The 25,501-nt window shown below is 45.6% G+C and overlaps 2 protein-coding genes across 2 annotated transcripts in view; one reads left to right on the top strand and one right to left on the bottom strand.

Moving 5' to 3' along the window:
- Window positions 1-1,926: 1,926 nt before the first annotated feature.
- Window positions 1,927-4,045, top strand: mesd (mesoderm development LRP chaperone; the record flags this gene model as incomplete). The annotated part of the gene is made up of 3 exons (XM_079737258.1): window positions 1,927-2,082; window positions 2,602-2,834; window positions 3,153-4,045. 3 exons carry the CDS (start codon window positions 1,927-1,929, stop codon window positions 3,403-3,405), a joined length of 642 nt encoding a protein of 213 aa, XP_079593384.1. The 3' UTR covers window positions 3,406-4,045.
- A 1,270-nt stretch (window positions 4,046-5,315) lies between these two features.
- Window positions 5,316-25,501, bottom strand: part of cemip (cell migration inducing hyaluronidase 1) — a 97,217-nt gene continuing 77,031 nt past the window's right edge. Inside the window, exons 15-29 of the mRNA XM_079737379.1 lie at window positions 23,972-24,041; window positions 23,018-23,146; window positions 21,311-21,396; window positions 20,653-20,784; window positions 18,409-18,444; window positions 17,457-17,612; window positions 15,038-15,218; window positions 14,537-14,752; window positions 12,566-12,777; window positions 10,507-10,692; window positions 9,609-9,813; window positions 8,788-8,874; window positions 8,491-8,648; window positions 8,047-8,147; window positions 5,316-6,701 (exon numbers count right to left, since the gene is read on the bottom strand). Coding sequence (XP_079593505.1) covers window positions 6,574-6,701; window positions 8,047-8,147; window positions 8,491-8,648; window positions 8,788-8,874; window positions 9,609-9,813; window positions 10,507-10,692; window positions 12,566-12,777; window positions 14,537-14,752; window positions 15,038-15,218; window positions 17,457-17,612; window positions 18,409-18,444; window positions 20,653-20,784; window positions 21,311-21,396; window positions 23,018-23,146; window positions 23,972-24,041 — 2,083 coding nt within the window. The 3' untranslated portion in view covers window positions 5,316-6,573. The remainder of the gene's footprint in view (window positions 6,702-8,046; window positions 8,148-8,490; window positions 8,649-8,787; window positions 8,875-9,608; window positions 9,814-10,506; window positions 10,693-12,565; window positions 12,778-14,536; window positions 14,753-15,037; window positions 15,219-17,456; window positions 17,613-18,408; window positions 18,445-20,652; window positions 20,785-21,310; window positions 21,397-23,017; window positions 23,147-23,971; window positions 24,042-25,501) is intronic.

Consider the following 25,501-nt stretch of genomic DNA (forward strand, 5'->3'; position numbering starts at 1 on the left):
CCGGAACATTTACGACTGTGTGATGGGTGTTGGGGTCGTCGGGACGTCTGACCCCTAAGGTGAGGGCTGTGTGGCGACTCCTACGGGGTCGCGCAGGGGATTCTGGGTATCCGTGTTGCCTGTTGACCAAAGGGGCTTTGTCGCCCTATTGTTATTGTTAGGTTAAGTGTGGTTAATGGGTTTGGGGTGTTAATTGGTTGTGTGTTGTTGAATGTTAACATGTTGTGTGTATCGTTGCCGCCACCGTCACCGAGAATGACGGTATATGGGGCGCGGATTAAGTGCTTTAACCTGGACTCCCGTCTCATCCTTTCCCTGCTGCTCGCCACACTATTGAAGTGATTAATAACGAAAACTGTGAAAACGTAGCTTTTCATTTTGTTTTATTGAATCAACCATGCAGACAAACGATATTGTGCGGACGCATATCAATCTTGTTGTTAGGACCACAATGTTTTCGTCAGCTGGAGGAGACACAGCTGCACATGGGCTGTTGCCATTGTTGGGTGGAGCAGACCGAAGAGGAAACAGATACGGCCTTTCTCCGCCGGCTTGATCTCCTATTCAATGAGAGCGCATCAAACAGTGGATGTCAGAACAATCAGCGGGGAAACACCGGCAGGGTATTTATAGCCCAGTCAACAAGGGTGTAGCCCCATACGCATGCATTGATGCGTATCCTTTCAAAGCTTATGTGTTGTCTGGCTGGTCCGTCAACTGTTAAGTATTTATACCTCTGATAGACCTTTTACAGATTTATATTTAATCACCCATCCAAGTAACAGAGCTTTGGACGCCTGTAGGTATAATGTAAAAGAGAGGAGAGAGGAGAGATGGAGACAGAGTGAGTGAGTAAGAGAGAAACGATGTGTGTGTGTGTGTGTGTGTGTGTGTGTGTGTGTGTGTGTGTGTGTGAGAGAGAGAGAGAGAGAGAGAGAGAGAGAGACTTTCTTCCCTTCTTCCTCCAGGCTGTTTAGGGAGGATGTGTGCTCTTGTCCTGAAGAGGTGTGGTCCGTTTCCGTTCAGACTGGCCAGAACGATACAGAAGCTGACCACAGCAAATACGTCCAGCACTGCTATAATACGTGTATAAAGCAACAAACAAAATTATAGCCAAGGCCCTTCACATTTCAGTTCTTTTTTCAGCTTCTGGGAACACATAGGGAAAGATGTGCACGGGCTCCAGGGCACTGTTAAAGTTTCTTTCTATGATGGTTAGGTCTAAGCAGAGCCATTGAGAGATCTCTCTAAATAGCTCTGGCTCTAGACATCTTGAAATTCAATGTCCTGTGTCTGAACTTTAGACACAGGACATTACAGTAACTTTCAGATTCATTATTTTGAAGTTGCTTAGACCAAAGCTGAAAACTTTTCAAGCTGTTAATATGATAAAACTGAAGACGAGCATTAACAGCTTTAAACAAGTTAATAGGCCTGTAACAAGGCCACACATTATGCAAACTTAACTTTGTCTTTATTAAATGCCTGGGAATTGTGAAACATTTTCAAATGGGTTTTAGGCCTATATTGTTCTTATCTAACTATATAATATACGTATTTAGCCTATTACTTGAAAGTTTTTAGAAAACATAAAAATAACAAATCATCATCATCATCATCATCATCATCATCATCATCATCAACAACACCATAGGCCTACAGTATATGCATCTCAACTATGCAGTCTATGATCTCGACCATCTCAACAATTGTATACAGTTTATGATCTCAAATTGAGGTCATAGACTGTATACAGACTGTATAAGATGAGATGGTTGAGATTCTCAGCCATCTCAACTTTTGTATGCATTCTTGCCCATCTATGATCACCACTCTAAAATCTCATCTCAGCTCAACTAAGACACGCCCCTTCCCGTCTCGTGACAGCCTTTGAGCTCCACCAATCACAGCGCACCATCTGTAAGCATGGCGTCGGACTTTAGGTGGAAGTGTCTTGCACTGCTCCTCTGCACACAATTGTTGGTTGTAATCGGGAGCGATGGTCCAAATAAGCCTAAGAAAAAGAAGGACATCAGGGACTACAATGACGCGGACATGGCCCGTCTTCTGGAGGAGTGGGAGGTAATGGATGGGAATTGTTGTGGTTTAGTCCTCCCAAAATACATCTGGGAGCTAGCTTGGGGCTAACGACCCAGCATCACAACCTCCTCATGCAGTGGATAGCAAGACTGAGATTATTCACAAACATTATGTGCTACGATTTCAGACCCTGGGTTTAAGAATAGTGAAACAAATGTTGCAGATGTTCAAGGCTACAAACATTGTTGAATGTAACTTACGGATATATAACGTTAAGCTTCTGAATTCTACCACTCGCGGTTTAATTTTGACTGTAGTCTCTAATAAATGTACTTATTATAGATGTATATATATTTGTTGTGCACTTTCTAAATGTTGTTAAAACGACATAAGGTGTTATTATTCCGTTTTTATAACCCACTGCCCATTGAACCAGCGGCTTCTGACTGTCATACCGCGTCATCAAGTCACCGCAGTCTTTACACTTGGGTAGAGGAGGAATCTCGTGTCGTCCACTTCCAGTCTCTTTAACACTTGTCCTCTCGCTGCTCTGCCTTACAGAAGGATGATGACATCGAGGAAGGGGACCTCCCTGAACACAAGAGGCCGCCGCCCCAAGTGGATTTCTCTAAAGCCGACCCCTCCAAGCCCGAGGAATTGCTGAAGATGTCCAAGAAGGGCAGGACACTGATGGTTTTTGCCAGTGTGTCAGGAGATCCTACTGAGAAGGAGACAGAGGAGGTCACCAGCCTCTGGCAGGGCAGTCTCTTCAATGCCAACTATGACATCCAGAGGTACTGACTTGTTTAGCATGGTTTTTGTGTTGGAATACTAGTTGTCATACTAACACAATGTAAAGGTCATACTAAAGATCAATTGCAGTCATTAATAGTTATCCCAATTGCATAGGGATAACTATTAATGGCTAAATATAAAATATTTAAAGTTCTACCCAGTAGGACAGCCAATGTTAGTTTATTCTGTCACAGTTGTTTGTCTAATAACATGAGTCAAATTGATTTTTACACAAACCCTCCATTTTGTCTGTGAGAACTAGACTATTTAGTTTAGAGTATACCGGGTCCTTAAAATCCATGTCTCCCCACCTCCAGGTTTGTGGTGGGCTCCAACCGAGCCATCTTCATGCTCCGCGACGGCGCGCTGGCCTGGGAGGTGAAGGACTTCCTGGTCAAGCAGGACCGCTGCCTGGACGTCACCGTGGAGGGACAGGTGTTCCCTGGGAAGGCCGGGAATGCAGAGGGGACCGAGGAGCCCCACCCCGTTGGCTCTAAGAAGAAGAAGAGCAAAAAGGAGGGCAAGAAGCCAGACCTGCAGGGCAACAAGGCCAACAAGGAGGAGCTCTAATGGGGTGTTCAGACGACCCAAAGGACGCTTGGTCGTCTTGGTTTACCGTGCCTCCTCCTCATCGCAGATCTGACCAGGGTTCAATTCTAACAAATCTGTTTGGGAAAAAAAGCGACTGAGCGTTTATCCGTTTCATGGGTTATCATTCAGAAGTGAATAACTTGTTACCTCCAGCGGAATCCAGTCTCTGTCATCTGTTATAGGCAACCCTGAGAACAGGAGTTCATGATTTGTCCTCGACCATTCACAGGATCAGTATTTGATTGTTCACCTTCTCCAGTTGAAATCATCTACATGAGGACTTTTCAATTTCTTCTTTATTTTTTTTATCACACAGGTAATTCATGTTCTTTATAATCACCTTTGCATGGAGTTGCACGTGTACGTTAGTAGTTCTCATAATGTAAACGTGTTATGTCTGTCATGGGGGCCAGTGTAGCCCGGCGTGGTCAACATGAATACGCATTGACACTTTTTTTCTATCCAAATGTGTCTGAGATCGTTTTTTTGTCCATGGTTTAATGGTACAGATTCACTATTCTTGAGGGTAAACTCCATGTTCTTCACATTTTTGTTGTTCACCAAATAGCACTAGTCTGTTCTGTGATTCAACAAATGATTAAAATGATTTTATGTATAATTGCGTGTTTACTTTGATAGTTGCGTATTTATAATAGTTTTAATTAAAAAAAACAATTAAAAGTACATTTTTCAGGTTCTGCTGAAATCGGTGTTATTTACATCAGATTCAGAAAAGCTAAAATCATAGGAAATTGGATTGTTTAAACTTTTCTACAATTTTCTGTGCTGAAAATTAAAACAATGAGGTTATTACAAGCTGATTCAGTTTGAGGCAAGTTGCCTCTTTCCTGGGATCTTCCACGACTTTTAGCCAAAGCATCTTACAGTGACTTAAGATACACTTTTATATTTAGGTAAAGATTCTTGATGAAGATTTTTTTTGTCTAGCACTCTGCATAGTTTAATTTAGTTAATTATATATTAGTGAAATCTTTTGTAAGTAAATCTAATTTAAGATCTTACCATCTCATCCAAAAGGTATACTGCGTTTTATTCCCAATGTCTATAGTAGTTACCCATAAGCAATATTCCATTGCTTTGGATACAAGTTGCTGATTAATGACTCTAAACTAATAGTCTGTTAGATGTATAGTAATAGTCTTGCTAATTATTGTACTGGGCCCAATTGTCATTACTTTCAAACAACATGGCTCTCAAAAGTGAAGAGAACTTGCATATTTTGTATGCTGGCGAGCAAGTCACATATCAAAAAAAAGACCCAACAGTCTTGGTCAGGATGTGCGTCTGCTGAAGAACATGGACATATTTTTCATAGTATTTATTTTTGCTCAACTGTGAATGAATGAGCAAACCAGTAACCAGCATACCTCCTGACCCACTGATGATTTAGTGTTGGCTTTCAGAAGCATCTGAGAGCAATACAAGCGAGAGCATTGCGGAAACATTAACTGTTAGAAGGACCTTAATGGTTTTTCTTTTACAGGGTCTTTTCCCCCATAACTTTCTCAGCATGTGAGCCGAGCACAGCATTCCACAATGATTTATAATGGGCCAGGGAGACACACCCTTTACACACACACACACACACACACACACACTGGGAACCAATTGTCCAGCATCTAAAGGAATCCAATTTGTATTCAAAACTTCCAGAAGTTTCCCTCTCGGCCAACTAAAACATGGCTCAATTATCTGAGTTGATTTAAAGCAGTCCTGAAAAGAGCGCTTTGATTTAGAATTAAGTAACCACTTGGGCAACATAAACGAGGATAAAGTGCGCTCCTTTCATGTTTAGTTCAGATGAAACGACACCCAGGCCACACTTGATTGATTTACCATCTTTTATTTCTGTACAAAAGGCGCTTTTTTTGTCTTTCAAGATTTAAAGTCGTTTGGAGTCATCACTGTACAAGCCAAAGTCACATATACAACACATCCATTTGGAACAGGTTAAACAGGTCATGGACAATACCAATGGTACCATATGCTGGCTTGAATGCAGTTAGGTAGAGCTATATCAGTTCTTTATTACATACAATATAGGACAAGAATACATTACAACTTAAAATATGCCCCTTCTACATTTGTTATCCGTGGTGTCTGTACAATAAATAAGTATAAAATATATCTCTGTTATCAATCTGTTGAATCTTAAAAACACATTTAACATACAAAACACTAACTGCTACAGCCTCCGAAAAAAGACCAGCTATTTCGGCCAAGGGAAAAGCATCCATTATTTTTTGGACGTCCATGCCGGATTTGAACAAACTCTTCCCTTGCTTTTGAACTCGGAGGAGAATTGCACATGTATACGTTCGCCAGATGTTCAATCAGCGGAGTTTCGCCATCGTTGTCATCCTTTTTGTTTTTTTTTTAAACAATTTTCAAGGTGAACCCCACAAACACTGACATGATGCGAGCACAAGAGGATAACATCACGACAACATCAATCCAGTGTTCAGAGCACCAGGGAGGGGTCAGCTAGGGCCGGGGGGGTAACAACTCCATGTGGGGTGTTAAGAGGGTAGAATGGGGGATGCAAAACAAGGAATGGTTCTGGGTATAACTATTTTTGGATCTTTGTTTTCACACACTTTTAAAAACCTTTTTTTAACAAGTCCACAAAGTACAGCTGAAAAAAACACTTGACAGCGAAGTTTTTTTTTGTCTTCTTCTTTACATGACACAGGAAAATAAAAAAATAAAATAACCTCAGCACAAGAAGCGGATGTTGGTCATTTAACGGGTAATATGCATGCGTCTGCCCTGGTCTCCCCGAGCCTAGTTTGATTCCTCTCCCTGTGTGTGGTCGATGGAGGTGGCTTAGTGGGGTGTTGGGGGGGAGAGAGTGGCAAAGTCGCGGTTCGTATTGGGCAGTGCTTGGTTCTCTATTGAAATCCTCCCCCAAAGTCCATGACCCTTGATCCCGCGGTGACGGCAGTATTAGGGTCTTTAGTGATTTTGATGCCGCTTTGCAGCCTTGTCTTGTCTACTATGTAAGTGTGCATGTTCACGTTGCCATGTCTCTTGTGTAACTGTGCGTGCTTCTGTGTGAATATTAGCGATATAGTCTATAGCCGATTACCTACCCCCCCCCCCCCGGGACCAGACGTGCCAGGGTTCTCATAGCTTGGTCTTCTGCACCACGGGGATGGGCAACACCTGGTGGATCTTCACCCTGTCCTCACCCACCTCCACATGCACCCATTCAGGGCGGAACGGGCCCTTGAAGCCCACCAGAACCAGCTTATCTGCATGGGGGTGGAGGGGAGAGAGAAAGAAATGATAAATTATTTGTTTAGTTTGCAGCTTAGGGAGGCTGATTATTATGGGCTAGCCTCCAGTCAGCTCTGGTTCCTTTTATAGTTTACCGATCTCCCACTTCCTGTGAGCTGTGTGGGCCTACACCAGTTAAGAGGAGGAATAACCACAAGTAGAAGAAATAGTTAAAATCTGAAACATGTAACGGAACTGCATCTCTCTCTTTCAGCTGTTCTCTTGAGACCAAGTTTACTTTTCAGCAATGTGATGAAAACCTGTGGTTTTAAATGAAAAATAGCTTCGCCATGATTGTCTTTGACTATAATCCTAATTTTCAGTGCAACAAAATAAATATCTCTTTCAATTCTTCCTTTACTATAAATTAATACGTAGAGACGAGACGAAGCAAGAGGAAAGTGTTTCTCATGAAAAGTCAATTGGAAGATGAAGAGTCGCAACAGCGGTTGTGATATCAGATTGCAAGCGAGAGAAAGAGAGAGCGAGGGGGAAAAAGCGAGCGAGATTTACTCATACATTGGCCCAAATGTCACTTTCTCAGCCTCCACCCAGGAAAAGCTACGCGCACACACACATACACACACACACACACACACACACACACACACACACAAACACACACACACACACCAAACAAAACACACACACACACACACACACACACACACGCGCGCGCGCGCGAGTGGAGCACAGATTTGTTTGACCCATTCCAGCCCCCGTGATCAGCAGCTCAGTCCTCTTGACAGAATTAGGGATGTATGTACGGAATGTGGGCCTCCTCATTTGAAACGGAGAGTTGTAGGATCGCGAGGAGGGGCAGCGGGAGACCCTGTGTTGGTGTTGAGCAACACAAAGGGGAAGGGGTAGGGCCGCTGCGCACAGAGACCCTGCTACTACAAGCATGTGCCCCGCATACGTGTGAACGCACATGTGCAAACCATGCATGTAGCGCTGTTGATATGCATGGTCCCCTAGAGGAGCACTCACATACTCACAAACAAGTGAGTATTGAATGAATGGTTGTTCCAGTATAGGCTCAGAATTTCAAACACGTTTATAAGCTCCAAAAAAAATGTCGGGTCCCAATCGCGTCCCAAATTACTCTTCCTAACAACTCTTTAACTGCTTCAAATTGCGTATAATTTTTGCTACTTTCTTTTTACACGATGGAAGTCCTTCGAAATGTTACCTTACAGCAACAGCGTCCCCTAGTGGTCATCTGGTGATACAGCAGGTATATTTGTGAGTTGAACTAAAAATGAGCTTTCGGTTCCTAAGGTAGTTGATGAAGTCATTGTGAGGGAAGATAAAGGCTACCTTTCAGTTTCAAACTTTTGTCCACACCAAGTCTCTCCAAGGCTTTTGTCCAGGCTCCTCTGGTCACCAGCCGACCCTTAGATGTCATGATGACGACGGAACTGAAGAACACAGGCAGGGAATATAAATATAAAACATAAAATGCACCCATAACCAGAACAGATCTTTACTTCCAATACATCTAATTTAGTAGCCTATGTATAATTCATATTGAATAACATTATAAATACCCTGGACCATACCATTTATGTTTCTGATTCCATCAGATCATACCAGAACCCTAAACCTATTCCTTGCTTAGCCTAACCCTTAACCTAACCCCTAAGCCGTGACCTGAACCCTTCAGTCCCACTGGGGAAGAGTATACATCCTCATGGTTCTGTCCGACTCTTCGGATACTAGCATGTGACATATGCGCGCGTCTCGTTTGTCTTGGCTCCTTACCCATCGGCCAGCCCAGAGATGTAGGAGTCCAGCTGTGTGGGGATTCCCTGCAGTATGGTGTTCCTGAAGCTCTTAGTCTCCACCAGTTTGCCGTCGTGGCCGTCCACTATGGTCAGCATCACCCCGTCCTCTGGTTGGTATAGCTTCCTGCCATTCACCTGTCATCCAATCAGGATCAAGCATCAAGGTGAAGGATAGCGTTCACACAGAAGGTGGCTTGCCACAAGTTTTTAAAAGAAAGCTGTCGAAACGTTATTGGTCCAATCTTAACTGCAGAGACAGGAGAAATAGAGTCACCTCAGTGTAGGCAAAGTCTTCTTTCAGGTGGAAGAAGCGAGTGTTGTAGGACTCCATTTTGATCTCCAGGAAGTGCTCTGGAGAGTGCTGAAGAGAGGAAAACAAGTTTGAAGCACTCTCTAATCATTTTCCAACTATTTCTCATGAAGTTATCCCACACATGCCCATGGCCTTTCCCCATAAATGATTGTAAATTAAACAATTTAGCTCTGATTCAATTAATCTATTGATCGGTTGTAAACATGACTACCCATAGCCCGTCGCCAGCCCCTCCAACACCCTCTCTCCCACAACACCATCACCCCCCATCACATCCACCACCCTCTCTCACAACCGAGCCAACCCCATCACATCCAGCACCCTCTCTCACAACCGAGCCAACGCCATCACATCCAACAACCTCTCTCACAACCGAGCCAACCCCATCACATCCAACAACCTCTCTCACAACCGAGCCAACCCCATCACATCCAACAACCTCTCTCACAACCGAGCCAACCCCATCACATCCAACAACCTCTCTCACAACCGAGCCAACCCCATCACATCCAGCAACCTCTCTCACAATACCATGACTCCGTCCCTTCCACCTCCCGCTGTCACAACCACCCCCATCACTTCCACCACGCTCTCTCACAATGCCACCACCCCCCTCAAGTCCACCACCCTCTCTCACAATGCAACCACCCCCATCACTTGCACCACCCTCTCTCACAACACCACCATTTCCACCACTACCTGCATCCCCACCACGCTCTCCTGCCACCTCCTCCCCCTTCCCCCATGAACCCTGTTGTAGCTGCTCTATAGTGCTCTCATACCAGCCTGGCGTTGGGCAGCTTCCTGGGCATGGGCACGTCCACGATGGGCTGCTCCGCGTGCCGGGGGTATGCCCGCGCCATGCAGTTACTGGGGGGGCTGCCCTTGGGGATGACGGCCGTGATCTTGACCCTCTCACAGCCCTTGACGGAGCAGAAGGCGAAGCTCTCGCGGTCGTTGTGGGCCTTCACCTTGATGAACAACAGGCTACAGGGAAACAGAGAGAGAGACGCACCAGGGGTTTTGAACAGAGTCCAGGCTGAGGATTACAAAGTAAAAGTCCCGCTGTTTTATCGTCTTGTATTTCTTTGTAGAACAGATTTTTCTACAAACAATACTGATTGTACTTTTATAACAAGGAATTTTTCCGTTGACGGGTTTGTGTGTGGCTCAGAAACAGTCCGCTAGCGATGAGCACTTTGTGTTGTTTTGCACAGCAAGCACTCAATAAGTTAGATTTGATGAGTAAGCCACATTGCAATACTTTTTCTTAATTGCCAAGAGCATATGTTTTGTTAAAGCTTTAAATTTGTTTTGTCAAGTTGTCTATGGATCTCCCTGAGGCTATGAGAAAGAGAGGCAGGCAGGCAGGCAGGCACAAAGACGGACAGACAGACAGACAGACAGACAGACAGACAGACAGACAGACAGACAGACAGATAGAGAGGCCTACCCCTCTTCCTCATAGTGACACTCTCAGAGGCATCTACAGGCAACATTTCAAGAAAATGTCAAACTTTAACAAAACTAAAACATTCATGAAAGCTTCTCTTATATTTTTGGCAATGGAAAAAAAAAAACATTGCAATGTAGCTCAACTCATCAAATCTAACTTGCAGAGTGCTTTCCGTGCTAAACAACCCAGGCACACAGGCAGACAGGCGCGGTGGGTCTTCTCACCCGGTGTCTGGCTCCAGGTAATAGTAGCCTCTGGACAGGTGGGAGTGGTTGACCTTGTCCCTCTGCATGGTCCTCAGGAACACGCCGGTCTTGCGTGTCTCCTTGGACAGGCGGTTGTGGATGTCGGAGAGGATGGTGAACGTGGTGCCTTGTGGGTAGCAGAAGCCTACGTTGATCCAGTCATTCCTGGAAACAGAGCAGGTTCACTCAATCACTCATTCAGAACGGTACGTCGACTAAGTACATTCATAATTTACTTGTATTGAACATATGGCACCTATAATAAGAATGCATTTGAAATATATTATATTAATTCTAATGGGGAATAATAATTATTACCTTTATTCTGCGAAAACTCACTCAATTAGTTACACCATAAAAAAAACTTTTATTGCTCAAGGAATTCAATTATTGAACTAATCAGTAAAGAAAAGTCTGTCGGAATTTGACCAATTTCATGCAGCATTGAAATGTTTCCTAATTAATCGCAAATGATTCGATTTTCTGTGGAATTCAATTATTGAACTAATCAGTAAAGAAAAGTCTGTCGGAATTTGACTAATTTCATGTAGCATTGAAACGTTTCCTAATTAATCGCAAATGATTCGATTTTCTGTAATTGTTAAAACAAAGACATCGTTTTTCTTACAGCAGCTGAACAGTTTTGCTTGCTTTTCCTCTCTTTGAGCAGTAGGTGGCGACATAGATGCATTTAATATTCTCTCGATCTTTTGGAGCACAGATGCATAGTCACATCATGCTGCTGTTAAACGGAGGCGAGGCCTGCCATTCCAGGGTGGGCTGAGGTCACAGTAAATAGGCAAAAAGCGTGAGATGACGGCCTTTGTTTAGCAAATTACAAAGCGGGGAGCCACAAAACACCCAGTGTTGGAAGAGAATGTTGGGCGTGTGTGACAAGTATTTCTGTGGTGCATTATGTCAAAATAGTAATTAAGTTGAGCATCAGCACAGGGCTATAATGACACAAAATTGACCAGACCTTAATCAAAGAACAATGCTGTCCTGCTCACCATTTATGCTCAAGTCAATGAATTTACCCATAGTGGGACTCACAGTGAATGTTTGATGTTGTTGGAGCCTGTAGGACTTAAATGCAACTTGCTCAGGAAGTCCTACAGATAGACTGCGGACGTTGGGGTTCAAACCCAGATCCATTTGAATGGAAGTCAAACACCCTTACCCCTGGACTATCCCACCCTCAGTGGTGGGCCTATGCTGGTTGGACTACCCTGTCTTTTAACCAAACAGTCGGCCTATCCTGGTTGGACTATCCTGTCTTTTAACTAAACGTCCGGCCTATCCTGATCGGACTATCCTTCTGTTTCTCTAACTGCCCTTTATTGGTATGTGCCTGTTTTCCTGACCCCATTTGGAAGGTCGAGAAGCCAGGGCTCCAACTGATTAGGCATCGCTACGACCCCCTTTAAGAAATCCTGAGGAGGTGCATCGATGGTTTACCATCTGGTTAAATTATACTATAGTTTTATTGGGGGGCAGAGCGGCTCTCAGCATCCTGACAACACTGTTTAAGAAGTCCTTGCTTTCGCTACTGCATTGGACTTCTCCTTGCTGAGCTCTTTGAGCAACGCAGGGCGAACTAGCATCTGGGGACTTTTCATTGCGAAGCTAATAGAGAGGCGCAGGGAGTACTCCCATCTGAGATCTTGGATTATAGTATGTTGTTTTATGTTTTATTACTTGATTAAATTAGCCTAATTGTTATACGTTTGGGCGACTCTTTATTCTCAACAGTTGATACAGAAACGATTGACGTAGTCCAAAATTCCCACCACATTGCCTCTCCTCCTCCGACTATCCTGTCTTTTGACCAAACAGGCAGCCCCTCCTGCTCCGACTATCCTGTCCTTTAACCAAACAGGTAGCCTCTCCTGCTCCGACTATCCTGTCTTTTAACCAAACAGGCAGCCTCTCCTGCTCCGACTATCCTGTCTTTTAACCAAACAGGCAGCCTCGCCTGCTCCGACTATCCTGTCTTTCAATGCAAACTCTGCCCCCTTTTCAAGGCGCGCTCTCCGACCTGTTGAAGTTGATGAGCCAGACGGTGACTTCCGCTGGCGCAGGCTGGTCCCAGTGGACCGTGTAGCCCTTGGCCAGGGTGATCACGGGCTGGAACTGCTGGTAGTGCTTCCTCTTGCCCAGCGCGCCCTCCAGCGCCAGCGGCCGGTCAGGATACTCGTTCTTCACCATCAGCATGTTGAGGTTGGCCGGGTTGCGGGTCTGGATGTAGATCTAGAACAACACGAGAGGACGACCGCCGAGACGCGGCACAACGTATCATTAGATATCCTTCTATCCGACGCTGTAGCCTATCAACACCCGATTAAACTGTTAGAAATATCGAGTCGAGGACTACTTGTTGATTTATGGAAGTTGCGGTTTGCCGTCTGAAAGTGCAGCCCGCAGACCACACGGCTGTATGACAGAGTCGCGTCACACAGAACACACAAATGGTGACCACGTGGGGGACAAGATATTTGTAATGTGCAAGTGGTTAGTTAGAAGATTATTCAGTTATTCAGTTGGTTATCGAGTGAGCTTTTCTCTTCCGTGCAGCCACTTGTGTTGAGCCACCTCAACACAAGAAGTCTTTGGTTCTGTGGGGTGTCGGTATGTGTGGCATTTGATGAAGAGCTAAAAAGCAAACTCATAATTTGAGGGCACATCTTTCAACAGTAGGAGTAACCCAACACTAAAATCCAACCGCAAGGATGCCACAAAACCAAATGCAATCTCAGCCAATCAGGAAGAAGCAAGGTTCATTGGCGTCTCTAACATTCTGAGATGCGGTTTAAAAAGTAAACCAAACGCTAAAATTAAAAGGGTTTGGTGAATTGAATCTTCAGATACAAGTTCACCCATGGGTGAACTTGTATTTCATAGTGGTTTGTTTAATAGTTAACTAATTTAATATCACAAAGGTCAGTTTAATTGAAAAACTGAGTCTTGGTCTAAAACCTTAAGTACAAAATATGAATAATTTGAGGTGAGGAGAGAAAACGTGGAGTCATCTGTGTGTACGTGGTATGGAGCTTGTTTGGTATGCTTTCATTTAGATTGTAATATGTATTGATGCGCTTAACAATGGCATTTTAATTGATTGCTTCGCCCTTTGAAGAAGTATTCTCTGGGCTACATTTAACTGCCATCTGTACAATTAGCACAAATAGCTTTAAAATTATTCTGCCAGTGTTTTATCCCCAGTAGGTATCCACTGTCATTTTATTTCCATATTGCATGCTGGGAATAAAATCATTCGGGATTAGCAAACCCTTTTGTTTAACCCAAGGGTAATGTATCCCAGTCTGTGTGCTGGTAACCGATGACATCTGACATCCATAACAGGCAGCTTGGAATCACACCGGTTAGAAATGTCACTTGTGATAATTGGATATTAACCGCTCGTAACCCTTATTTCAATAACTTTTTTTAATTGCATGAGGTAAAAGCCCACACCGCCTTCTCGTTTGTGTTACCTCCCGCTGGTCGATCATCTCTGCAACAATAAATGACATTCTATGCTTAGGTTTTGCCTCCCTTTCAGTTTGACGTGCCAATGTATTTATTTGCGCCGCATAATATATTCAGGCAAGCAGTACCCATATGTTTGGGGAACTCAACAGTTTTTACAGCTGAGCTATACCAAGAGCTAGCTTTGCGTGCATTAGAATGCGTGTGAATGTGCACAATAGTGCCTGTGTGCGTTTGTGTGTATGTGTTCCTGGGCTTTACTGCAAGTGTGTGCATGTGCGTTGATGCCTTTTTGCACTTGAATGTGTCTATGTTCATATGCATTAGTGCATGCATTAACACACTGTATGTGTGTGTGTGTGTGTGTGTGTGTGTGTGTGTGTGTGTGTGTGTGTGTGTGTGTGTGTGTGTGCGTGTGTGTCTCTATTGGTGCGTGTGTCGATGCATGCGCATGTGCGTGCGTGTGCATGCATGCATGTTTGTGTGCATGTGCGTGTGTGTATGCGTGCTCCTCCCTCACCTGGGCGTAGTGGCCGCTGCAGATGGCCGCCCTCCAGTCGGGCACGTCGATGCAGTCGGGGTGCCGCAGCAGCCAGTTGTCATCCTTCACCAGGAAGGCCCCGGGGTACTCGCTGACCGAGCCGTCCACGTCGTGGAAGATGGTCGTCTTGTCTCCGTCCATCTGCATTTTGCTGAACCAGGGGCCAGGCTCGCCGAAAAACACCCGTGATGTGATCTGACAGGGGTAAGGATGGAGGGGGGATGGTGGGGGGTCTGTTATCATTCTAGTCATTTCTTTCCCCATTTTTTCCCTCGTCTTTCCGGTCCCCTTCTCACTCCCCTTCCCTCTCCCCTCCTTTCCTCCTGTCCCTACATACTCCGTCCATCCCTCCCTCCGTCGTTTCATCTCTCACCCCTCCCTGCCCCTCTCACTCCCTCGCTCACTTTCTTATCTCTTTCTCCCTCCCTCACTCCCTTCCTTTCCTCCCTCCCTCCCTAACACGTTTGAGGACACACTCACGGGCACGTTGTCGAAGGTGATGTCGGTGACGTTGTTGTTGGGGCAGCTCTGCCACGAGTTGTTGAGTCTGAAGCCGAAGGCGCTGGTGTGTCGTCCCTCCAGCGCAACGTACTTCCGGAACGTGCAGTTCTGGACTTTAATGGGGCCGTCGTAGATCTGCATGCCTCGGATGGGGAAATTGCTGCAGGACACACACACACACACACACACACACACACACACACACACACACACACACACACACACACACACACAGGCACAGGCACACGCACAGACAAGCATGCACACACACAAAGACACACACACACACACACGCACACACAGGAATGAAGAACAATATACACTTTAAAATATTAATAATAAAAGGGCTTCCTTTCAGCAGTTTGGAAAAGACTGCACACTCAAGCTGGATTTCCCTCTCCGTCTCTCTCCTTCTCTCTCCTCAAGTGTCTCTGAAGGAGTGCCTCTCAAAGTTCAGAGCCTGCATCAGACACGGCTGGCTGGAGGGTTATGAACCAGCAGGTGAGCTGAACAGTCACAGGTCATGGAGACGACCCCAGGCGGGTCAGACAAGCCACTGGTTAGGATACATGAAACAACACACGAACGCTGCACCCGTATTGTTTCGGTCGGATTGTGCCAAGCAGGCGGGAGACAATAGCTTTCCTGAATACATTCCAGACGGTGAATTGTAAACACCCTCTCTCTCCCAGAAGGGAAACAAAAATGCAGCGAAGAGAGGAGACAGGTGAGTGTGGGGAAAAAGTTTGCAGAGTGTCTATGCAAAATAATCTGCATTCATATTCTTAAAAGGTTGCAGTATTGTGTAATACGTACATTTCAATAACCCTTCATCACAAAAGAATGGTACTTCCACTTCCTTTCAAATATGAACCAGGTCTGAGCTACACCCATTGGACTATTTTCGTCACACAATCGCACAGGCACACACACGCTCACACTGTTGCTGATTGGCTAGAATTGCCACCAGGTGATTTCAATCACGATGGGTTGCAGGCAAATAACCTGCCCGTTGTCATGTCGTCAGCTGTGAGAAATTGCAACATTTCTTCTCTCAAACACCTGCTCCCAGCATGAGTTTTCCTTGTTGAAATGCCCATCTAGTATCTCTCTCTGAAGGGCTCTCACTTTCCTATGTGTTTTCTCCTAAAAACCTATTTTCCCTAATTCTTGATCCATCTTCTCATAGTTTCCACTCATTTGATCACTAAACGCTTTGGATTTAAAAACACCTAATTGTATTACTGTTCCGTATTTTTCCTATTATGATTTAATTTGGTAATGAAATTGCAGAATAACTAGATGTACTTTGTCTCTGTTTCTGTTCAGAGTCAATACAACTCAAGAGGCTCTCTCTGTCTGGTGAACGTAAAATGGGTAATATTAGCCCGAGCATCTGGCTAAGTGTTTTCACTTCTCCACAGCTCGTCCCATTTTTGGTTGGGAGAACAATTTGCTTATCCTCATTCTGTGCACGGTGCAGGAGAAAGTATGCATTGGCTGCGGCATTGTGTTTAAAGAGCACCCCCTGTGACGTCCTATTGTGGGATTAGTTTGGCTCTGGTGATAGCTTGGCTCTCTCTCGTAATGGTGTTGTAGCGGGCCTCCCAGGGTCTCATCAACAGTTCATGGCCTTTAAACTACTCTGGTCAGATCTCCTTCTCCCTTACTCACTCTTGTTTCTGGGGGGTCAGACCGAGTGCATGTTGTTGGTGACTGAACACTGAGACAGGGAGACAGCTTGTACATTCCCTTTACCCTTCCTACCAGCACATAGGGGGAGCCTATAGCTTATATGGCTAACGGGAGAAAATGTGTTATGACCGGAGTAGAGGGTTGTTTAGTTTTTCTTTACACATTTCTATTGGCTGGAAATAAAATAATATAGATCGCACACTCTTCCTTTGCTTTGTCTTTCTTGTACCGTGGTTCAATAGCCCATTCTGCCGGCGATTTGAGTTCGCCCTGCAGAAGGGTCTGGAGAAGAGCAATACATTTCTTTCTAGTTTCGATACATTTTTGCAGGAGCGAATCACCAGTCTGCCTTTTCCCCCTGGCGCAATATTGGCTGGTTTAACACAATGACGACAGGGAAGCGACGCAAGAAGCCAATTGCGTACTGAGTCATTTGAACTAGGCCCATTGATCACGCCTCTTGAAGAAGTGCTGAAGAAATTGACTGCAGCTTCCCCAGATCAAGCTCAATCTACGATTGAGCTTGGTCTGGCAATGGCCAGGCAAGTCGTTCGACATTCAGCCAGGGCGAAAACCGGATTGGCCGGGCATACTCAAGCGACGTGTGTGTGTGTGTGTGTGGGGGGGGGGGCGGTAAAACGTCCAATAGCAGGTCTTTCCTCGGGGCAACGGGGCGGGACCATGTAACACGGTGACCACTCACAGTCCGCGGGGCATGGTCCGGCCGCTCAGGTCCGCCCCTCCGGTGCCCCAGGCGCGGTTGTCCGGCTCGGCCGTGCCGTGGTTGTCGCTCTCCCCGACAAACAGCGTGTTCTTCACTTCCTGTCGGGATCCGTCGTCGTCCGGGAATGTTCCCCCGCTGCAGGGAAGAGAGGGTCGACGGCAGGGTGGGGTTAGGCTCAGCTTACACTTGACACTTTTTATTATTATTCTTTATTATTGTGGTCTACGCTGCTACTTCTATTTACTTATTTTTTACACATTTGTGTTTTTACCTATCTCAATTTACTTCGTGTGTTGTTGCTGCTATGTGGCTGTTGAGGAACAGAGCCTCAGAATTTTACTCTTGTGTTCTTGTGCATTCTCGTGTACTCTTGTTTACAATAAGATGTAGTAAAAGTAACTGTGATTCAGATTCAGATTCTGTAGCCTCTTGTCATTAATGAGAGGCAGACGGGGCCTGTCTGCCAGGGGCCAACGTCATTGTTGCTTATTCTATTGTAGGAAGGGAAATGGTTTTACAATTGCTGTCGTAGTTATGTATTGGATGTATTGAATTGACTTGGGAGTGCCTCATTGCTATTCTGCTATGTTGGCCATCCGTCTGTATTGACCAACAAAAGCCCCTTTTGTCATCCTACTGTTTACATAAGATGTGTATATACAGGTGTATATGTGTGAACTTTCTCAGGAAAACGCTTGCCTTTGCACCCCATGCCAATTCCTGCCCTGTTGACATTTCTACTTGTAGAAAGTATTTTGTCCTCTCTTCCTGAAACCACATTCTGTCCCAATGGAACCCGAGTACAGCCTTATAAGGAAGGATCCAATTATCATGGCAGCCCCACCTCTCTGCCACCAACGAGCACAAACAAGAGTTCGAACACAGAAATGCAACACTGATGAACGGCTTGGGGGAGCTGGGGGGTTCTTACCTGGCAAGAGTGAGACCAATGCCATTATCAGCGAACCTGAACAGAAAGAAGAGGGTTGTTTGGTTAATGGAGGGGTTGAGAGAGAGAGAAAGACAGAGCGAAAGAGAGAGTGTGTATGTGAATGTATGAGGGAGATTTCCTCCCTCATACATTGGAGTGACAATTTGTCACTTTCTCAGCCTACACCGCGGCACGGCTACAAACACATACGAATGGAACACATATTGTGCAACACAAAGAGTGAGGGAGCAGCCAGATGGAGAGAGAGTTCAATGGCATTTGAAAAAGTTATCCCAATGGAACAAATCCCTAAGGGTTTGTAATAATGTGGCATGTTCGAAAGACATGCCCACACTCGCTATCTTATCCAAAAATCGATTTATCTAATCTGAAAAACAACAACAACCTGAAAAATAACATTGAATTTTGGCAATATTCTATTTTGGAAAGAAACATACTATGGTTCTGTATCGTTCAATAGTTATACAGTAGCATCATTGTATGTGCGCACACACACACACACACACACACACACACACACACACACACACACGCACACACAAGGTTTTTGTCAATTACCTGCAGAAGGTGGATCACTTGAGATAGGAAAATTCCACTAACAGACCAGGACAGACTTTTTATGCACCAAGGAGGGGAACAAATATCAATATAAGAAACTTATATTGAGGTGTGACATTGAAGTAACTTTGTGATTGGCAGCTGAAGGTCAGCAAGCGAGATTGGGGGAGAATATTTTAGTTTTCTATGAAACCAACTTTTCTCTGTGTCCTCCCTACTCCCTTAACTTCTCCAACCCTTCGTGCTAATTTACAGGAAAAGAAACCCATGTTCAAGGCTCCCCCACCCCCCACCCGGCTATATGTGAAGCCGAGTAGGATTGGCTAAATAATTAACAATAATTACTGGTCACTTCAACGAGGAGGTAACTCTAAACACACACCGTATATCAATTTCCATACAGCATCTGATTATGGAACTTCTCTTCACACACTACTTATTACACTTAGTAGACAAAGTAAACTCAGTAAACGTAGAGATATGGTCCCAGTCGTCAGCTCGTTACAAAGCCCCGGAGGGGTTCTTGAGCAGGATGACTGAACTGCCTGCCTATCCTTCACGACCTGCATCTCGATTTACATAAACACGTCTGCTATATGACCAAGCAGAAAATAAGATCATTTATTTATTTGTTTATGTTGGTGGACTCTGAAATGCTGATACGACCAACTTCCCTGATACCTTATTTTGATTACCCAGCCTGTTACCCACCTATGGAGGCCAAGCTCATGCATGCAGACCCCCAGAGATGTAGAGCTATTCTGGGTTTACTTGGTCATGTCGTTTTAAACGAGGGCTTTCCCCCGAAAGGGGTATAGAGCTCATCAGGTGAAATAGTGTAAAATACTGAAAATCTTTCTCAATGGTGGTGACCACTATGCAGTCTGTTTGATCCAGTGTTGCAGGGCCTAGACATAAGCGATGACAGCTATTTGATCATAGTGTCCATACTGCTGCACTGGAATAACTGAGTGCAATCCAATCCTGATGCAATATGCTGCCTGTGATTGCTGTGCTATGACATCTACTCAATGTCATTGATATATTTAGACACACTGTCAGGCGTTCGCTTACTGCACCACTTGTTCCTTGGTGGGTGACGCCTTTGAGTCGGAAAATGTTCCGCAGGCACGCGCTATCAGTAAAGTAAATGTGACGTCCATTACAGTGAATGAATAGGTGCACCCTAACATATAATGATTGGTAGTAGGCTATTCGTAGTTATCAAGATCGCATTATTTACACGTTTTTATTTTTGTTTGCCATCTATCATAGTGAATTAAATGCTATTATTTATGCGAGAGACGGGGAAAACAAGCGATAAAACCGAAACCGTACTTATTCACTTTTCTGCCTTGACGTTTCATTGTATGTGGGAGAACCCCTGAGCATTTGCGCCATGACGAATACCAGCATTTAACGGCTGATGTGTCAGCTATATCTGCAAAAAAAAACCAAACCGATGACTGTAGCAGAGGCAGGGTAACATCCCATTCATCAAACTGCCGCTTACTGATAAATCTATATTTGCATCACTTAATTTGCCCTTCCATTCATCCATCATCCATGCATCCGCCCATCTGTCCACGTGTCCACCGGTGAACCCATTCATCCATCCATCGGTTCCGTCCACCCTCCGGATCGGACCATGCGTGCGGTGCTTACTGGCACTCATCCAGCCACACGTCGCCTCCGCGCAGCCAGGCCCCGTGGTCCTGGTTCTTGTAGGCCACAAAGTGGTGGATGAGAGCGGGCACTCTGGGCTTGAAGGGGTCGGCGTCCTCGTGGGGCCCGTACCTGAACAGCCAGCCAGCAGAGGAGACACAGACGGAGCGAGAGGCGAAAGGGCATGATCGGTTAAGACCCGGGTGGTAGTAGAACGCGGGTTGGTTTAAAACTCACATCTGGTCTTCATGCATTAAGGTTAACCGATCAGCACCCCATCACCATAGACATCACTTTTATAAACTGTATAAGCCTGTATGTATGTATGTGTGTATGGCAATGATGGCACCCATTGCACTCCTGACCATCCCTGGAAGGAGGGATCCCCCGCTCTGCGTCGCTTCTCAAGATTTCTTTCTTGCTGACTCAGGGAGTTTTTTCTTGCCCTCTGGGGGGCTAGGGTCAGGGGGGCATCATAAATATATGGCCTGTTAAACCCTTCGAGACTGTACCTGTGATTAAGGCCTATACAAATACAATTTCATTTAATTGAACTGTAAATGTAATGCATGGGGTCATCTTCTAGGAGCTAGTAAGGGGCATGCGATGTGTGGAGAGATCAGACGATGCAGGTTGGTCTCAGGGTCAAGAAACTAACCTGGCTCCCACCAGAGAGAGATAGGGCCTCTTGTCCTTGTCGGTCGCCTTCGTGGTCTTCACGCCATTATCCAATATCATGCCGGCCTGGTGATTGAAACACAGACCAAACATTTATTTATGTTTATTTCCTCCGACACCGAGACGAGCAGAGCGGGACGGACTTGATTACGGTGGCGCCGTCTCTCGACTGTAAAACCAATTTGATTTGTGAGAAAGTGACAAGTTGTGTTTCTCATTCACGCACGTGCGGTCGGGCCATCAGCACAAAAACAACTGCACGTTTTTTGTTTGTGTACAATGTGGACGACTTCGGCAGCCGACGTCCCAACTATAGGGACCAGGACGACCAGTATGGGCCCGACTCGGCGCCACGGGACAAACACATGACCGCACTGGGAGCCTGACATGAGTTATGGCTTCCATTAGGGGCAGACGACAAATATTTCTTATTTCTACCGGACAAAGAGGAGAAAACAAAATGGAACGATCCACCCCCAACCCCCCCCCCCCCCCCCCCCACCCTTGCACACTTACCCCAAAATCCCCACTTTTCAAGGCCCGATTCCCCCAGTATCTCCTCAGGGAGTCACTGGTGGAATTGGGGCGAGTGAGATAGTAGATGATAAGCGGAATACTTCCCCCTCCGCAAGCCCCTAATAAATCTTGCTCTTTTGGAAGCTCTGTCTCTGTTTCGCACTCACACGCTATCTCGCTCTCACTCTCTTTCTGAACTGAAGTCCAATTTGTTCATTTTAATTTGAGTGATGACATCCAATTGCCAGCCTCAGCTGTGTTTCCACGCTCATCAGTACGACCACTGCTCCCTTCACTTGGTCCTGTCTCCCCCCCTCTCTCCTCAGTCTCCCTGTGTCTCCGTCTGTATCTTCCTATCTCCCTGTTCTCCTCCATATATCCTCTTTCCTCCTGTCCTCCCTCATTCTATCCCTGTCCTTCTGCCTCTCCCTGTCTCCCCCATGTCCCTGTTCTCCTCCTTGTCCTCCTCTACCTGTCTCCCTGTCCTCCTCCCTGTCTCCCTGTCCTCCTCCCTGTCTCCCTGACCTCCTCCCTGTCTCCCTGTCCTCCTCCCTGTCTCCCTGACCTCCTCCCTGTTTCTTCCTCCTCCTCCTCCTCATTCTTCACCCCATGATGACTGCCCCAAAATAACTGCTAATGGCTTAAAAAGGATATTGCATGAAATTAGCTGTTTCGCTTTTTTCTTTTTCACTTCCCAACATAACGTACCGAGGGAATTACGTGCAATCTTGTATTATTATTAAAAAGTGTGTATTTGTCTAGCGGACCAATGAAGTATGTATGTGTGTGCATGTGTGTGTTTGTTTACGTGCGTGAGGGCATACACTTGGACAGGGGGAACACCGAATTCCTCAAAGTCTGAAGTAAAGTAACACAGGCTGAATGTCCTTCCAGTTCAGTGAAAGATAATTCGTCATTGTGTCTTTCTCTCGCCTCGCCCTTATTTCAAAAGGATTGAAGGATGAATCACGGTAATTTGAACACAACCACTCAGACAAACACACGCACACACACACACACGCACACACACGCACACACACACGCACACACACGCACACACACACACACACACACACACACACACACTTGCGTGTGACTCAACAGCAACAAAGTATTGAACCAAAACACACACACACACACACGCACACAGATGCAAGGGGGAGGGCCTCACCCGGTAGTTGGAGTGGGCCCTGTTGTTGATGAACTGGCCCATAGGCGTGTGCTCCGTGCGTCCAGGGAAGTACATGCCCTCAGACGGCCCCGTGGGAATGTGGTGGAAAAGGTACCAGAATCCAGTTTCCTGCAGAAAACACGCACACACACACACAAACACACACACATAACCACACACACGCGCACGCAAGCACGCACGCACGCACACACACAACCACACACACACACACACACACACACACACACACACACAAACACACACACACACACACACACACACACACGTAAGATGCGAAATGTCTGTGTCATTTGTGAAACCATTCGAAACCAAATGTTCCTGGCTATCTTTATAGTCCCCTATAACCTGCATGCACATAAAAAACCTTTTTTCTGAACAAAGCGCATACACACACACACACACACACACGCGTCTAACTACCGTTGTATACTGCCACTGAACACCTTTATAATTAAGCATACAGGCACATGCACTGTTGCAGTAGGATAGTATAGAGAGTATATATATATAGTAGTGTATCTGTGACCACTGCTATGCTGTAGCTTTACAACACATTCCCACCCCTTTATTCCCTCTAAATCCAAGTCTGCCTGACTTCTCCAGTTGACAATGGGAGCATTCTCTTAGTAAAATTGGCCCTCTATCATGGTGTATAGAGACGGAAACACCACCACCACCATATCATCACCCCTACCACCACCACCCCATCAACAGCCTCACCCCAAGCTATCTATTCTCTGACTCAGAAGCTAATGGAAGCATACAGCCATTAATCTCTGAACCAAAGGTGTGTTGATGAAACGAGAGAGAGGGAGACAGAGAGGGAGACGGAGAGGGAGAGAGAGAAACAGGGAAAGAGACAGGGGGAGAGGAAGGGGGAGAAAGAGAGTGAAAGAGGGAGAGAGAGGGAGGGGGAGAGACAGAGATACTGACCTCTGAGCCTGCAGCAGCACAGTTGATGAGGTTGTTATTGGGGTTGGCGATCCAGAAAGTTGAAGTTGCACTGTGAGAGAGAGAGAGAGAGAGAGAGAGAGAGAGAGAGAGAGAGAGAGAGAGAGAGAGAGAGAGAGAGAGAGGGAGAGAGAGAGAGAGAGATTGGGCAGGAAGGGAGAAGGTTGAATGAAAAGTAAAAAGTTGTTTTAACATTTCACAAGCATGCCTTGACCTACATTTTCTCTTTTCCTTCCCCCCTTCCCTCACTTCCTCTCCATCCCAGCAAACAGAACCTGAATATCAAGAACTGCCGGACACACACTTCCAGTGTTCAGACCCGGGAGCCTTTCTCCCGTTCAGAAACAGGGGACAAGGCAGAGCTTCTCCTCTTACAGTCTCATCGTACCCCGAAGATACATGAACATAGGGGTTTCCATTTATTTTAATATTTATTAAAACATATGTCAGGGGTGGACATTCGAAAACTCCCACACCTGGTCCCAGAACCAAACAGTGGCACAAACATGTGCCAGCTACTGGTCTGCAGAGCAAGCAACGCTGGAATATTTGAGTAGAAACCTTATTTCAGAATGGTGCATTATGTGATTGCATTTGAAGCAGAGTTAAGTTGGCTGGACAGGCGAGTGCATGTCAGAGATGTACACACACACACACACAGACAAACACAAACACACATAGAGACAGATAGACACACACACACACATATATATAAACAAACAGACAAACCCACACACCAGAGCGTGTCTGCATTCAAGGCTGTCTGTATTTGAATGAATGTGTGCGTTTGTGTGTGTGTGTGTGTGAGTGTGTGTGTGTGTGTGTGTGTGTGTGTGTGTGTGTGTGTGTGTTTGTGTTTGTGTGTGCGTGTATGCGTGTGCTAGACAAGTAAGTGAGTCAGTGTATTTGAGACAGAGCGAATTGTGTGTTTGTTAATAAGGAGCTTAAGGATTATGAAAAGAAATTGCACAATTGCAGGGAAGTAGTTTTGCCACACGGGAGCGAACTGTGTGATAAATCATCACCCTGTGCCTCCTCTTCCATTCTGCTCCTCTGTTTGTTTCCTACTTTTCACTTGGCTCTGTCTCTCGCTCACTCTCTCGCTCTCTTCCTCTGTCCCTCTCTCGCTCTCTTGGTCCCTGACATTGTTGCTCCCATTATCCATTAATGTTCCTTTGCGAGCCCTGAGTTGAACTGTCGACAACGACGCAGACATGCTATTGCGCACACACACAGACACACATACGCACGCGCATACACATACAAGGAATGATGCAGGACGCAACACACAAACACACACGGATGCACACAAACGCAATCAGCAAATCCACACATCCGTAAAAATGTATGCGCTAGCATGCACACACACACACACACACAAATTCACGCATTTACGCAAACACAGTCACGCGCACTCATGCACACACAAACATAAACACAAAGTAAAGAAGCATCATCACGCAGACGTTTATGCAAACATGCAGGTCTCCCCAGACTCCAGTTTGCTCTAAA

The sequence above is a fragment of the Pollachius pollachius genome (assembly GCF_949987615.1).
Source record: "Pollachius pollachius genome assembly, chromosome: 5".
NCBI classification, from domain to species: domain Eukaryota; kingdom Metazoa; phylum Chordata; class Actinopteri; order Gadiformes; family Gadidae; genus Pollachius; species Pollachius pollachius.